The 17,669-nt window shown below is 35.6% G+C and overlaps 1 protein-coding gene across 1 annotated transcript in view; it reads left to right on the top strand.

Annotated features, from left to right (window-relative positions):
• Positions 1 to 16,970, top strand: part of MACC1 (MET transcriptional regulator MACC1) — a 22,991-nt gene extending 6,021 nt beyond the window's left edge. The window contains 3 exon segments of the mRNA XM_024738497.1: positions 57 to 969; positions 3,661 to 3,849; positions 16,758 to 16,970. Of these exon segments, the coding sequence (XP_024594265.1) occupies positions 57 to 969; positions 3,661 to 3,849; positions 16,758 to 16,970 (1,315 nt within the window).
• Positions 16,971 to 17,669: the final 699 nt, after the last annotated feature.

The raw sequence follows: 17,669 nt of genomic DNA, 5'->3' as shown, positions 1-17,669 counted from the left end.
AAAAAAAAAAAAAAAAAAAAAAAAGAAGAAGGGTGGGAAACACAGCACATCTCCAGTGTGTTTCAGCTCTGGGGGAAGCATTCCTTCTTACTTGAAAAGCCACAAGATTTAAGTATTTCTGTCTTTTCATGTGATCCTGATTTTGAAGTAAAGGTAGAAGGAAAAGGGAAAGAAATTAAACAAAAGCAGTTGCAATCAGGTCAAGTAGTTCATCAACAATTATTATTCTCTTTAGTTGACTCCAGAGAAATGCACTTGTTTGTTTTCCGTGTTCAAGTGGAGCCTCCCAATGGTAGGCCAGTTACACAGTTCTTTATTACTGCACCTGATCCAGCCCCAAACCTAAAAAGCCTCTCAAATCTGCCAGGTGATTTGCAGAAGGAGAAGGAAATCAAGTCTGCTCCTTTATTACCAACAGTGCATGTTAAATATCCTACATTTCAAAACAAAAATTTGAACTTTGCCAACTATGGGGTAACCCTGAAGACAGTCCTAAGACAAAGCAAGATTGACTACTTACCTGAATATTTCAAAGGGGACACAGTAGCTCTTCTTGGAGAAGGTAAAGTAAAAGCCATTGGACGGTCCAAAGTGAAAGAATGGTATGTGGGAGTCCTGAGAGGTAGGATTGGACTTTTACATTGCAAAAATGTCAAGGTGATTGAAAAGGAACAAGTAATGTCTATGTCAGATAATGTCTTCAAAACCAGGAATCTTCTTGAACAAATTACCCTGCCTCTTAAAAAACTGACTTACAACTACTCAGTTGTATTGACCTTGGTGTCAGAAAAAGTTTATGATTGGAAAGTTTTAGCTGATGTCCTAGGTTACTCACATCTGGCACTGGAAGATTTTGATCGAATACAAGCAGACAAAGAATCAGAAAAAGTTTCTTATGTTGTAAAGAAGTTAAAGGAAGATTTTCATGCAGATAGAAATACCAGGAAGTTTCTTTATGAACTTACTGTGGTGAGTATTGCTTGATCACAGTAATTTATTTACCATAGAGAACTTTATTGGCAATATTTATAAGTAAACATATGAGAGTAGTTAAAAAATTCTCAGCAGTCTCAAGTAAATTGAAGTCACTTTACAGCAAATATAGAGCTTTGCCTACAAGATGATATAACTGGTTTCTTAGATTTGACATTCAATTGTGATTTTCCCAGAAACTAGGCCCCCAAGGATCTTCCTTTAATGGAAGATTAAAGATTCTGTTTGTGCTAGAGCATAACAGTTAAGAGATCCCTTCTTTCCCTTTTTCAAATATTTAGATAGCTCTTAAAATATCAGAGAAGCTCCAATTACATGAAAGTAAATAAGAACAAACTGAAACAAAGCTAGTTAACTTGGCCATTGGTATAGGTTCACTTTTTAGTGTTTTTTAGACATATCACCAATGTCTTTAACTTTAGCAATTTAATATTCATCCTTTGTATGCAATGCATCACAATCCAAAAATGATATTGCTAATTCCCTTCTTAATCTTCATGTTTTAATAGGACTCTTAGGATTCTTTTTTTTTTTCAACATAGCATTCACCCCAGTGTAAGGCTCAGCAGAGATCTATAAAAAAGATGAAGAACTATTTTGCCTTAAATGTAGAAATTCAGTATTTTATAAAAGTAAAAAAAAAAAAAAATCAAGAGCATTATTTCTAAAAATGGCTAAAATGTGACTGTATAAATAATAATAATGATATATACCGCTTCTCTAGGGTTCTCTATGTGTTTGGCACTGTCCCCAACATTCTATACATGCTCTCTCATTTAGTCATTTTAACCACTCTACAGGGTAAGTCTAGTTAGTATCTTCATCTTCAAATAGAGGAAACTGAGTCTTGGGCGGTTGGGCAACTTGCCCAAGTTCTGACAGTTGGTTAGTATCAGAGATGGGATTTGAAACCTTTTTGGTTCCAAAGCCACACGTAAGACCACTATGTCTTCCTGAAACAAAGGTATTAACAATGCATGCGTGTGTGTAAAAATATTTGTTTGAGTACGTATGTTGGTGTCTAGTAAATATCACTATAACTGTGCAAAGCTGGTGCTCTGTAAGAGATGTAGATCTTCACATAGATGAGGCAGGTTCATGTAGAGGAGCAAAGTTTTAACCGAAGTGCAAAAGGAGGAGAGAAATTTTTGGAGAGAAATTTATTCTGTGATGTTAACAATAATTTATATAATAAAGAACTATATATATAAAACAATCCCTCTCCTTCTGTTATTTTTATGTTTCTACAGTGATACTGTGAGGGGTGAATTTTTAAAGTCCAATATCTGATTGTTAAATAGGTGGTTTTATGATGGTGTGCTGCATTCTCACTTAACCCAGGCCATTTACAGTCATTGGCTGATCTACCTGGTTGAAGCTGCACATGCATTTTACAATAGCTCATTACCTCTCATAGCTCATGTTCAGCATGGAGCCATGAAAGTCTGAATTGAAAATTGCTTTCTTGTTTCTCTTAGTGGCAAAAAAGGTTATATTGGCCAAATGATCTGAAAGTTTAAGCCTGGTTACACCTGCTCTGTGTTGGTGTGTGATAACTGAGTAGCTTTGGTGACTAACTAGCCAGTGCTGGTGGAGAGCTCATTCAAGGGAGTAGTTCCTAAAATTTTATATTTTGCCTCAGTGGAGGCTTCAGAATTTCTGAATGGAAAGAGCTAAGGCCTGGCTATCTGACCAGAAGACAATGAAGCATATTGTGTAGAGGCTACCCCTTGAAACTTCATTTGCATAGTAAGTGTACTTACTTGGTAATTCATTTTTACTTATTGTTTCATAATGATAAAGCTTTTAAGTGCCATTAAATGATGAAGGGCTACCAAACATCTTTATCTGAACAGAAAAGAGATAGATAAATCTAATCTCGTATTTTAAAAATATATTCAAGGCAAAAGAGAAAGTCATAGACTTGTTTTAAAACATGCATGGTGACTGACAAATCTCAGATGCTTAATTAAGGAAGAAAGAGTCTGAAGGTTTTCCAGTGTGCATTGTTGAAACCTCAGTGTTTTATATTTGATACCTTGAGATTTAAATTTAGCAAAACTACACTGGTGGTGAATGGAGAGAGTAAATTTTTTTAAAGTCATAAATATCAATAGCTTTGTTCAAGGTTGTCAGAGTGTTTCATTTTTTATGCAATACACATGATTCTGGGAAGTTTTAAATCACATTTTGATTAAAAAAATAGAATAATGTACCAGCAACTGTGTGCTCCCTCTATAGAAATCCTGTAGCCAGTCCTCTGGTAAGGAAAGTAATTACTGTTCATATAGTAAATAATCATCCCTGGGTTGATAAATTATTGACTGCTAGAACCTCAGGGTATCTTTGGAAGGGGCTAATTCAACTTCTTCCTTTTGTAATTAAGGATATTAAGAAATATATTAATTCAGTGGTTTACTCAAGCCCCTATAATTAGTTAATGAGTTAGTCCTAAATCTCCCCTAATTCTGATCTAGTTGTGGTCTCTGTACTTTGCTTGTTGGATTTGCTTAAAAAGTAAATCAACTCTTTGAATTTTAGAAAATTCAAATATATGTGTGGTGAGAAAAAGGATGCCAGTTTCCAGAATATGTAATGACAAATTTAATTTATAGAAAAAAGCTCAAATTAGTTGCTTTTAATTATGACATGCAATTGTTGCTGCAGGCTCTGCTGAAGACTGATTGCCAGGGGTTAGTAGCACATCTCGTCCAAGAGGCTGCTAGTCTGACTTCAGCTGTCAAGCTTGGAAAAGGCTGGAGGAAACTAGCTGAAAAGTTAGTACGACTCACAAAGCGACAAATGGAGGCATATGAAATTCCTCACCAAGGAAAAGCTGGAGATGTTGCTGTAGAGGTAAGATTTCTATTTGTCTAAATAGTGAAAAACTGCAGAGCAGGTAAATCAGATGCAATCAAGAGTGCCCTGCATACGTGGATTGATTGAGTGTCCTAGAGGATCCACTAACTGAAGTCACTGCCCCTATAACCATTGATATTATCTAAAATATACACACATCACTCTTGAAAGGTATTAAGAACCTTTAAAATATACTGATGTTTCTCCTATTGGATTGCATATCTCCATGGCCTTTTATCAAATAAATTGACCAAATTAAATAGGCAGTTAGTATGTAGGGCTATAATAACTTGAGGCAGAGAACAGATAAGCTTTGAAGGGAAGAGTTGCGGCCCAGTCATGACAAGGAAAAAGGACATAATAATTAATATTTATCAGCCTCAGGCACAGACTTAGTCATTGGTGGTAAATAATGTTTGGTGACAAAAAGCATTAAGAGAGAAGATGGTGTGGGGTTCATTGGTAATGATAGCTAGAGATATCTACGAGCAGTATCTCCTTTACAGTTTTGCATACAATAACTATAGACATCAGATACAGAATGATAGCATGTAGAACAAAGTAAATACTTAAAATGCAAATTTTTATTAATATTAAAACAAAGGTATACTATTAGGTGTAAGTTAGATAAATATTTTCTCTATTTAATACCATAAAGAAATGTGAATCAGTTTTTATTGACTTAAATAAAAATATTCCAGTGATGAGCACATATAAAATGTTCTGTATCTTTCTCTTACATGGGTGTAAACATTTTCAAGATATTTCAGTTAAGGAAAGATTATCTCTCTAGTTAGATGATGACTTGACAGGAGGCAAAAGCTGTATTCGCTACTTCCTTTATGAGCATAGAACTGGGTATTAATTTATTGAGAAAATTTTCTTACTTTGAAGTAACTGTCAGCTGGGTGTGCAGGACAAGACAAGCTTTTCCATGAAGGGTCAAGAGTCAAATCAAGTTAGTTGAATTCTAGCAGCTACAGTGGAAGTCTCAGCAGGCTGGCTTCTGGTTTCCTGAAACCTGACTCTCTAAACAAGATTCTTTAGCCACGACTAGCCAAAGGCTGAAGCCATACTTCCTTTGCATAGATTACATTTATCTCTATATACTAAGAAGGGCATTACAACCTACAGATCAGTTTTTACTGAATGAGCCAAAAAGAGAAATCTTTAAGAAATAAAAAAGGAACAGTACTGTACGTGATATGCTACTCTGATATTTTAGTTAACTGACTAAAAAATTGTGTAATTGAGATACCGCTACATACCTATTAGAGTGGCCAACATCCAGAACACTGACCACACCAAATACTGTTGAGGATATGGAGTAACAGGAACCCTCACTCATTGCTGGTGGGAATATACAATCGCTTTGGAGCACCTTGGCTGTTTCTGGCAAATGAAACATACTCTTGGTATGTGATCCATCAGTCATGCTCCTTAGTATTTATCCAAAGGAATTAAAAACTTTTGTCCACACAAAAACCTGCACATGAATGTTTATAGCAACTTTATTCGTAATTACTAAACGTGGAAGAAACCAAGAGGTCCTTCAGTAGGTGAATGGATAAATAAACTGTGGTACAATGGAATATTGTGTGACAATGGAATATTATTCAACACTAAAAAGAAATGAGCTATGAAACCATGAAAAGACATGGAGGAACCTTAAGAGCACATTACTAAGCAAAAGAACCCAATCTGAAAAGGCTATATACTGTACGAGTCCAAATATATGACATTCTGGAAAAGTCAAAACTATGGAGACAGGGAAAAGATCAGTGGTTGTCAGGGGTTGGGAGGGAAGGATAAATAAGCAGAGCGCAGAGGATTTTTAGGGCAGTGAAAGTACTCAGTATGATACCATAATGATGGATACATAACATTTTATATTTGTTCAAACCCATAGAATGTACAACACTGGGAGTCAGCCCTACAGTAAACTATGGACTTTGAGTGATTATGATATATTAGTGTAGATTCATCAGTTGTACCAAATATACCACTATGGTGAAGGATGTTGATAATGGGGAGGCTGTGCATGTGGTGGGGGCAGGGCATAAAGAGGAAATCTCTATACCTTCCTCTCAATTTTGCTGTGAACCTAAAATGGCTCTAAAAAAAAATCTTTTAAAAAACGTTGTCTCATTGAAATCAGGACTTATTTTTTTCTTAATAAGCTCTGTTTTTAAAAAGGTTTTATTTAGAGTTGTTTATCAGAGGGCTATTTATCAAAGAGTTTTTTGTTAAGTATCCAACTTCTCCCTGATTGTGGTTGTTTACAGTTTGTCCTCCCCGGAATCTTCATGGAGGCCAACAGGCTACTTTTCCTTTATTTACTTTTGCACAGCCCGAATCAGAAATGACTAAGTCTACGCCTGAGGCTGATAAACACTCAGAAGCAGAAAGGAAAGCCCCTATGTGTCTTTCTAGGGGCTATTGTTCAATCTATTGGGATTAACACTAACAATCATCACTTTGATGCATATTGTTAAATGTTTAGAAAATAATTCTCGGCATACTGGCCTGAAGCTATTCCAAATAATCTATGAGAATCTTTACCTTTTAGGCCATGTAAAGTAAAGGGTAAATATATGCTGATTTCCATCTCTCTGAAAAAAAATAGTTGTACAATATTTTTCTCCTAGGAAGGAGATGATTCTTAAATATGATCAATTTACAAGTTAAGCAGTTGATTTCAAAACATACTTATATTAGTTCTGGGTAGGGTGTACAGAGGGAGGGAATTGAAATTGGGGCAGGGAGATAACAAGTTCTGTGGTTCCCATGCTGCTTTTATTTCCTTTATCTCACTTCCTCAGTGGGCACAAATTTAGAGAATTTCCTCCTATGTGTGCCAATGTCTACAATCAGGTTCTTTTCACTCACTTTCCTTGCTTTTCAACTTCTCCCTTTTTCCTTTGTTCTATTTTTATTTTATCTAGTAGTTATGTGGCACTTACTCTGTGCCAGCCACTATTCCAGTAACATTTCAAAAATTAACTTATTTAATCCTTTCAACAAAAACTTGTGGGGCAGCTACTAATGTTATCTAAGCTGTAGGGAGGCTAAGTAACTTGCTCAAACATGCGTAGCTAGGAAGTCATGGAACGAGTTTTGGAGCACAAACCTTGACTTTGGGGTCCTTGCACTTTAACTATTACACTCTGACCATCCAGTCCAAATCCAGTATAGTGGCTGAGTGGCAGAGCTGGGAGTTACGGTTAGGATGGAGAGTTTAAGCAACTCATTTCACTTTTTCTTTTTTCTTTTTTCAAGCTATGATAGGATACTATCAAAATTTGCCTCAACGTCTTCATCAAGCCTCAGCCAATTAAAGAATGGATTATTAATAGTGTGTCAGATTTTTCTTCAGTACTTCTGACCACTTCTTATTCTTTTCTTTTTTTAAATTTTTTAATTTAATTTAATTTAATTTTTTATACAGCAGGTCCTTATTAGTCATCAATTTTAATACACATCAGTGTATACATGTCAATCCCAATCACCCAATTCATCACACCACCACCCCCCACGCCCCACCCCACCCCCACACCGCTTTCCCTTATTCTTTTCTAAGATGAAAAAAGTCTATCTCTGGAGACTTCTGAGAACAACACTTTTAAATTAACCATCTCCCTAAGTAAAATTTTAAGAAAATTTTAAGAAATTTTCTAATGACATTGTAATTCCTACGTGAAAGCAAAATTATAAAACTTGGAATATGATTATAAGCAAAACATGTTTTTCAGAGTATTTCTTTTGGGAAAAAAACCTATTTATACTTATACAAAGATGTTTAACTCTTGCCAAGGTTTTCCTGTGAAAGTTAGTAAAAATTCATTGGAATTTTTCTGAGCTTTAATTAAAAAAATAGGTATCAATAAAATATTAGAAAAATAGCGCATTTTAAAAACAGTTGTATTTTACAAGTGGAAATGCTGGGGATTTCAGGACCAAGATATTCACAGGCCTAAGTTAGGTACTCTTTATTTAACCTTCTGGAGATTATTACCATATATGATAATAACTTCCCTAGCAACTCTCTCACCTTGGTTCCCTGCCTAACAATAAAGATTATGCTCTTTCCCTCTTATTCAATATGGACATTTATTCACTAAGGACACTAAGGGTTCGCTTCCCCTTTTAAATTACCTACTACCAGTGCCCACTGAGCTCCAATAAACCTGTTGAGGCTGATTTCTTATTTGACTTATCAGAATGGGCCATCCTCCCTATGAAAGCCCAATGAAGTGAACATTCCTAATTGTAATGTTTTCATCTCAGAAACCACTCACCTATAGACAGCTGTAACCAGCAAGATATATTTATGTCTTCTTGCCATCTGTACTTAATCAGTGAGGATCTAATTCTCTGTTCTATCTTCTAGCTACAATCTTTTCCCTCCTCATTCTCTAACTGACAGCTGTAGTGTTCAGAGCACTTTATTCTAAGTCTAGATTAAAAATGAGAAAGTAGGTAATCCTCAAACAGCTAATTTTATTAGTACTTTTATAGGTGAATAAAAATTCTATATGGAGTTCTTCCTACTTTTTTAGAATCTTGCCTCTGTATCCTTGCTTTCAGTATTAAATTAATCCGTACAATTAATATGTTTTCTGGGATTATCAGATCTCAGCATTATCAGTTCTCAGCATCCCTGGGAGCTACAACAAACACAAACAGAATGAAAAATATGAATTTTTTTCTCTAAAGCCAAGTTTCATTTGGCATGGGAATTGGGATAAACTGTTAATATTTGAATTGTTATATTTTAAACAAGTATATGGTTAGATGCTGAAATAAGTAAATATAACTAATAATGAGAATGATAATAGTTGTTGCAATTTATTGCATATTTACTGTGTGTCATCTAATCATTATGATCATTTTCTTTGTAATATCTCATGTACTTTAACAAAGTTTGTAAGGAAGACATTAGAACCATCCTCTTTTTACAGATATGCAAACTGAGAGTGAAGGCATTTGTGTAAGCTATCCAGAATTACATGGCTGTTAAGTGACAGAACTAGGATTTAAATCCAGGTTTGTTTTACACACAGTTATTCTCTTGCTCTGCTGATGATAAATTCTTTCAGAGTTAACTAAACGATAGAAGATCAAAGAGGCAGGAGCTGTCAGAGGGCACATCCTAGTCCTGAAGGATGGGTAACATTTGAATAATTGGAGAGGACTTGAAGGGGAGTTCAGTGCTTCTGGATACAATGACTTCTAGAGACCACTGAGGAGAATATGTGGGCTTGAGGAGAGAGTGCATCTTATTAATTATGGGGAGACATGGTTGGATATATATATTTTGGAGAGTCTTGAATGACTGCCAGAGCAGAGGTTAAGATTCCTTGTCTGGATTTCTGTTTCAGCTCTACCATCTATTAGCCCTAAGACCTTGGACAAGTCATTTGACTTTTTTAGCAACCTTTTTTTTTTTCTGTAAAAAAATCATTTTTTTTGTAAAATCATTTTTTGTAAAATGATAGCAATGATACTATCGTATTCATCAGATGTTTGGAGGATTAAGTGAGATAATATATGTGAAATATTTGGGAAAATGCTTTGCACATTGTAATAGCTAAATATATGTTATCTTATTATTATTTATTTTGTCTAAGAGGAAGAGGTAAATTTGACAACTGTGTGACACTGAGTGATTTTGGAAAAGGGAATAAAGTATACTAATTTTTCAGTAATATGGTGGAGAGTAACTATAGAAAGAATGTAGGTAAGGGGAAAGTCAGCAGTGATTTTGAGCCTTCTCTTCTGAGAAACTGGCAGAATGGTAATGCATGGAAAAAATGAGAAAGAAAATCCTGGCTGACCAGCTTTTTCTTACTGGCTTAACAACATTTAATTTTCCTTGGAAAATATCTCTTGCAAAAGGTAAAAGGAATGTCCTTCAAGTCTTATGGTTTTCTGATTTTCCGACTCACACTGCAATGCCTGGATTCTGCTTACAGGGATGTGGCATTGTCTGGTTCTGTATCTGGGCCCGGCTCAGTTCTAGCCTTAGTACTTAAATTTATGATTTGCTGTTCTTTTACAGTTAGAAGTATATTTATAATTTCTTTAAAAAGGGGAGAGTATTATATGGAAATTCATCTACCATTGGTAAAATGTATCTCAAATCTTCATTGTTTGTATTAGAGATTTGACACAGTGACCTAATATTTAGATTATCATTGTTTATTTTGTACAGTACTATAATGCTTTGTGCTATAATCTTTAATTCCGAAAACATACTCCATTTTTTGAGACGATGGAATAAAGAAAAAAGGATATCACAGTGTAATACATTGGGGTAACACATTGTATTCCTATGATCTTTGGTTTAATTCTGCATTATATATCTGATTACCACACCGAAAATCAAATAGAAGTAATAATCATATTAGGTTAAATATTACAAAGGTATTTAAAAATGTATTTAGAGACACTAATATTTGAATTCGATTTTAGATTTTTCTTTATTAAGATTTATTGTTAGGGATCACAAACAATAGGAAATTTCAGAAAACCAAAGCCCAGCTAATTATAAGACTTAAATTAGCATTTATTAAAACTGTTTACTACTGAAATAAATTTGTTGCAATACAATAGTGAGATGGCCTCAGATTTATAACCAGGTGACCTGTAGTCTCTTCCTAATTAAGAATTGGTTGGAATAGCTTAGCCAGCAGGTTCTCCTAAGATGTTAGACTATTTTGATGCAGTAGTAAGGAATGTGTCCTCTGTCTTCCTGTGGCTCATGCTTAACCCCTGAAGTTTCAAGTGGTTATTTCTAGAGCAAACACAGCTGGCTGTGCCCAAAGAGACTTTTCCAAGAAAATCTTAGGTCAAGTTTTAACCAAGTCCAGTGCCGTCTCCTTTCTAAGGAAATAGGGACCCCAGATAAGTTAGTCTCCCTTCTTTTCTAAAGGTAACGGCAACCTCATTTCAATAATATTTATGTAGTTACCAATTAAAGGTGATGGAAGGCCCACCTCGATATTGTAAATGATGCACTGAAGATAAAATGCATATAATAATCATTAATGAGACAAATTTCCTTGATACTTCTTCAGATAATTGTACTTAAAATGAAATGTTGCTCCAATCATTTTATGAGGAAAGTAGGTGGATTATTAATCCTTTAATGTGGCAAAATGTAATTATCCAAAGGTAGTTAAAACCACTTGCATTCTTTATACTATTCATATTTTATGAGCTAAAAAGAGACATAGAGTGCTTTGCTCAAATTTGAATTGCTTTTGTTCATGTTGCATTTCGTTATCTAGTGAGTCTGATTGGCTTTTGGAAACAAGCACTCTAAATTTAGAAAACTTTTTTTTTTTAAGCTCTATTCCATTTCATTTCTTTTGGCATCCCACTTATTACTTTTTCATTGCTCCTTTACCTTCTTATTTGTCCTCTAGTATCTGGAAGATAAACCAAAGACATATTCCTACTATACAAATTCTGGGAGCTTAGAAACTGCTCAGCTTTGGTAGATTAAATGCCTACTGATGCTGCTGCCCTTTATATAAAGAGATCAAAGCACATAGATGAGAAATTAATAACTCTCTGCTTTTATTAGCCTCACGCTTCTTATTCAGAGATGAATCCATAAACACCATGAAGTTAACATCAAAAAGCTAACAGTAAAGGGGCAAGAATGATGCTTGTGTGTCAGATATTTGTGATAAAGATGAGAAGCCTGATGGAAGTTGTTTTGTGCTCAGGAATAATTCAAGAAAAACAAACCCTGAAGAGCATGCTTTCCTTCTGATTAGTCAAAGCATTAGTGCAGCGTTTCTGCATATTTTCCATTAAATCATAACACTGAGCAAGAGAGGAAGAACTATTTTTAGACCACTGAATAGGTATAAGATAATGTAAACCTGGAAGAGATCTTGGCAGTCCACAACTCATTTCCAGTTTTAGATGACTTAACTTAGATCATTCCGGAAAGAAAATTGTTTATTCTACTCATTTTATTCATTCAAACTTTTCCAGAGAAAATGATTTCATTTTCTGTTTAATTTATTACAAAGTTTAGAATCCTTGTGGCCTTAATGTGTATGTATATTTGGACATAATTTCATAAAGTCTGTAGTTAATTAATGTATGGAAGTTACCTTTTGTGTCTTTGCCTGTGATAACATATGTTCACTTTTCACTACGAAAATAGAATGATCTTAGAAAATTTAAAAATGCTGAAGAAAAATGTAAGTATTTAAGAACTCGAGTCCAAATGTCATATATCTATACCGCAAAGGATGACAAACAACTGATTAGACTTTTGCATTGATGAAAGCTGGACTTCTATCAGGCTTTGTTAAGGCAATCTCAGTATAGAAAAAGTTGTATTTACTCTGCCTGGCAGAGACTTGCTTATTGAGGGAAAACGTAGTTCTTAATATTTTTCATCAGTGTATCAAGTACATAACTACAACATATGCTTTTGAACCCATTCCTTCTCTATTTTTCTTGATACTTGCCCCCTTAGTTACATGACCCAACACCATAATTTTTTTTTTTTTTTTTTTTGTGGTACGCGGGCCTCTCACTGCTGTGGCCTCTCCCGTTGCGGAGCACAGGCTCCAGACGCGCAGGCCCAGCGGCCATGGCTCACGGGCCCAGCCGCTCCGCGGCATGTGGGATCTTCCCGGACAGGGGCATGAACCCGTGTCCCCTGCATCGGCAGGCGGACTCTCAACCACTGCGCCACCAGGGAAGCCCCACAATTATTTTAATGTTTGTCTGTGTTTATGTCTTTTCTGTCTAAAGAAAGTTAAATTTTCTCCTTGAGTATGTTGCGTTTGCTACCTCTCTAGCCCTCAACAACCCTAAATTCTCCACCTGGCTAAGTAAGGTTTCAAACCAAACTCTCCTTTCAATTACTATTACTTTATACAGACCTTTGTCCTTTTAAACATACTTTCATTTTCCACCGCTTCGACTTCTAGCTTTGTCTCTCTTCCGTCAACTTCCAAGCTCCAGGCATGACCCATTTGTTCTGTGGCTCCCAGTTCCTTGGCACCTGCTCATACCTGCAGTCTGCCTTCCACCACTCTCTTGAAACTGCCTCCTCCAAGGTTACCAAAGTCCTATCAATTGCCAAAATCCTGAATATTCTCAGTTTTCTTTCATGTTTCCACATCACTTGATGTTCGAGGTAGCAGAAGACGTAACAGAAAAGAGATGTCCTCAGTGAGTGCCATGCTGGTAGATGTTTTACAAGTTCTTCAAGGGAGGAAAAGCCCTAACTTACAGCTTTTGCCCATTTCCTTGGTGTAAAAACTCCCAACATGGGTGATTTTAATCTTACAATGTGATGTCACTGAACATGGAATTGGGAGGCTATATGAACAGTAGGCTGGTGTGAGCCAGCTCCAGCAAACCACTGAATGTCCTTTGGGGGATACTATCAGCCCTTAACTTTTGCAACGTGAAGCAATCTGCTTCATTTTCTATTACTCTGACACTAGCTTCTCTCCATCCTTTTATTGCTTCTCTTTCTTAGTTGTGGTCCCTAACTGTAGACTTAATTAAAGGTTAAATTTTTCATCCCTTTTTTTCCTCCGTGGCATTTTCCTCTCCTCTCATGCTTTTCACCATCATTTTAGCACAAGTGACGCTAAACTCTTGCCTACTCCCTAGAGATCATCTCTCTATTCCAATTTCTTATTGGAAATAAGAGATAGCCCCTTTTTACTTCAAACTCAGTAAGGCTAAAATCCGACTGCTTATCTTTCCCTCACCCAAAAAGTACCCACTTTCCACCATATCCTACTGAAAAGCATTAAATGCAAACAATATGCCAGACATTTCATGAGGTACTTTGGACACAGACATGGAGATTATTACCCATATTTTATAGATTAAAAAATTCAAGGCTCAGATAAGTTGATAAATTTACTCTAACTGACCCATCCAATACCCAATGGAAATCAGATGTGAACCCAGGATGCTGAAATCAAAACTCATCTTTCTTTCTGTTACACCATAGTGCTTCTCGGTTGATGGAACTATCCTTTTTTTCTTACACTGAATTAGAATGTGCAAGTAATTTTTGAGTTTTTCTTAATCATTATTTAGTATCAAACCCTGTCTATTCATACATTGGGCCAGTGTTTGTGCAAGTATGTATCTCCCTTCTATGCTTTAAAGCTTCTAAAAACAAGAGCCCTGCTATATATCAACATTTTATTCCTTTTTACAAAAGGAAAACAAAATTCCTTATAGCAGTAACTCAGTAATTTTGATTTAATAAGTGAAATAATTAATTAATGAACAACAATGTATTTCAAATATTTTCACTGTATGTGTACTACAGTGGTGTTTCTCTGTCATCTGTATTGAGAGCCACCAATGATGTTATATATAGCAGAACAAATTTTGCACTGAAGGAATATTCAGGCTTAATTTGCTACAAAGAGGAGCAAAAATGGGATGCAAAATGTGCTCGTATTTTAGTACAAATCATGCAGTTTACCACTGCCATAGTATTTTTAGCCCAAAGCCACTGTACCTATTTCTAGGTAGCTTATGGTTTAGACTCCAGGGAATCTCCAGTGAGTGTAGAGCAATATGCCTCCTTGTATTTCTGACTAATTCAGAGGACTCCTGGAAAGTCTTTTTACACTTTCAGAGGTCCTAATTAGGGTCCAGGACTCAGCAATCTTTCCACATTTCTCTGAATTGCAAGAGCTGACCATACTGTTCTGCTATCAGTACAAATTGCCGGACTTGAGGAGATTATGTGGCCCTCTGCCTAAGTAAGTTGGTAAATGTATCATTGGACTTCTGAATCTGTAGTGTCTAATTCCCATATCACCTTGGTGTATTTCCTGCTTCTGACAGCAGCAAGGGGCTCCTTCATCATTGAGTGTGCCTCAGGCCTTTTCTATACATAGCAATGCACTGTGTTGCAGCAAGATATGTGATGCAGAGCTTTTCTACCCAGGAAAGTTAGTGAAGATGTGTACTTTGAATCTGCACTGTAGTGCACAACCTGTAAATTACCCATCTGCAATTCTTAAAGAGACATCTGTTTTCAGTGATACTGTGCCATTATCTTGGTACTGAAATGCTCTCAGTTGCTGTTTATCATAAAATATCTTCAAATACATCTTTTTATCAGACTCAGTCACTAAGGGGCTTAGAATAAAGTCTTAGAAGCCTTTAGCTATAAACACTATTATTTTAAACAATATATAACAAGTTGAAAAATAATGTAACAGCGAATTGAGCATCAGGGAATTTTAAATGAATGCAACATAGAATACAGGTCTCAAAGCTTTTACAGTGGGTCACGGGATTATTTCCACAACAGAATAATCTACTCATTTAGTGCTTTTTTGCATCTTAGCAGTGATAGGCAAGATTGAATCTGCCAAAAAGGCTCTATTAATATGCCTCACCTCATCTGCCATTGCAGAGTATTAGTGGGACTTACTCTTTGGGAGGTTTGGTTTCAATGTGAATATTCAGAAAAATAGATGAGAGAACACCTCATTCACAGTTCTTTATAAATCAGCTTGGTGAGGATAAAGCTTATATACAGAAATATGGGATGATTTCTGTTGCTGCATTATGACTACGTAGATAGGGTTTAACTTTGATAATTATCTTCCATTCAATACCTTGAAGGCTTGAGCTTTGTCTAGAGAGGTGAAAATATGGGTGTTCATGGCTTCCCGGGAATGCTAATTGGATAAATAACATCAAATTATCCTTTGAGCCTGATGCATAGCCTTTCATATAGAGTGAATTGAAACATAACAGAACTCCTTATTTAGGTCTTTCATTCTTTTAACTTCAATTGTAGGGTATATGGGGGTATCAGTGGAAGGTGAAGGATTATATCCCAAGGCCCTTTATCATGTGATATTACTGTTAACTGAGTCTCTGTTTTAAGAGGGCAACTCTGTATAATATGTAGCTAACAACCTGTGTTCCTGCACTTTGAAAGTGATAAAATCACAAATGAATTAGTTTAGTGAACCCAAATAAGTAGCAAGTAACAAAGTTTATATTCCAAATATTCCAATTACAAGTGCAGAGATCGTTTTGTTGTTTTCCTAGAGAAAATGTATTTTAACCTGGGTGTGTGTCTGTGTGTGTGTGTGTATTCCACAATTTGTCTTATTTGGTCGGCCTTTGTCTCTATTCTCTCTAAGCCTGGTTGCCTTGGTTACCATTACATACACCCTCGTATGTGAGGTTCCTCTTTGGCGTACATTTATTTCTATGGAAACAATGAGGTCATTGGTATGGGTAGGTGCTTAGGGAAAGCATAATAAGTATTGAATATCTATCTCTCTTTTGGTCATTAAAATGTATCATTAAATTATTTTTTAATTAGAGAATTATATTTTTGCTTTCCTTTTGACTTGATCGTGAAGCTACATTTTTCCTTGTTTATAGACTTGCTCAAATAAAATGACTTAAATCATTAGATATACTGTATACTTCCTTCTTGTTATATGTGGTATGGTAAAGATCTCCACAGACACATTACAATAAAAGAGTTATTATTTTAACCTTAAAAGTCTGTCAGAGAGCAAAAAGTTTATCGCAATAACATCTGTTACAATAAAAAAATTGCACAAGGAATTTTGTATTCCTATGAAGACAATGAACAATGTTTAGATCATGAATCAAGAAAAAAAAAGCCCTACTTCTGGTCATTATTTTTTAAATCTTGAGGTTTAGAAACAGGAATATAACAGAGGAGTGATAGTTATTAAAACATGTTTTCTGTGACATTAAATAAGTATATATGTAATTGGTATTCCATTTTCTTTTTAAGTTTTAAGAGGCTTTTAAACCTTTTTTTTAAAGCATCTATTTTCCTCTCTGATTTATTTCCAAACTACTCCAGTTTAATGTTTTTTTCTTTATAGCTGATGTGGAAACCTGCCTGTGATTTTCTCTATACTTGGAGTGCTCACTGCGGAAATAGTTACAGAGATGTGTTACAAGACCTTCAATCAGCTTTGGACAGAATGAAAAACCCTGTGACCAAACAAAGGCGAGACTTAACTGGAGCTTTAATACTAGTAAATTCTTTAGAGGTTTTGAGAGCAACTGCATTCTCCACTTCTGAGGAAGTATAGAATTGAAGGGTATGTTTTGGAGGAGGGAGTAGGGGGAGAAAGGAAAATAAAGGGGTGTGTATGTGTGGTTGTGTGTGTGTGTGTGTGTGTGTGTGTGTGTGTGTGTGTGTGTGTGTGTGTGTGTGTGTGTGTGTGTGTGAGAGAGAAAGAAACTCAGAAAAGTATTACTTTTTTTCATGTTTGAAAAAGTATTTTTTCCTGGTGAAAGCACAGCCTAACACAAAATCCAAGGATGGGTTTTATAATCAAATATGCATTTTTATATATGTTTCAAATGCAAACATTAAGCTGCTTTGTTGCTGAGAAGGGAAAGAAAAGCCCTCTCTCCCTTTCAAAGTTACTTTTAATTTCTTTTAGTTAAAACAAATGACAGCTAACATAGTTACATCACACAGATACCCAGATAATCTAGAGACTCTCAATGTGAACACTGGAATTTTGCCAGCAGACAGGTAGGGAGAGAGGAGAAGCAAACAATACTCTGTGGCCAGGGACAGGGCTACAGGCTTTCTATGCCTGATCGCTTTTATTTCTCAGTGGTGTTTGCCAGCATGATTCCCATTTCTCATGTGAAGAAACTAAGGACTGGAGAGGATGCTCAGGGCTCTACAGCCAGCGTGAAGGAGGTTTTCTGTTTGCAGAACTTGGTTCTGGATTTTTAAGAAAACATAGAACATAGGAATATAGTTTAAAAAAAAT

The sequence above is a fragment of the Neophocaena asiaeorientalis genome, unplaced genomic scaffold (genome assembly GCF_003031525.2).
Source record: "Neophocaena asiaeorientalis asiaeorientalis breed wild unplaced genomic scaffold, Neophocaena_asiaeorientalis_V1.1 scaffold89, whole genome shotgun sequence".
In the NCBI taxonomy this organism is placed as follows: Eukaryota; Metazoa; Chordata; class Mammalia; order Artiodactyla; family Phocoenidae; genus Neophocaena; species Neophocaena asiaeorientalis.
This window is presented reverse-complemented; position numbering and strand designations above follow the sequence as displayed.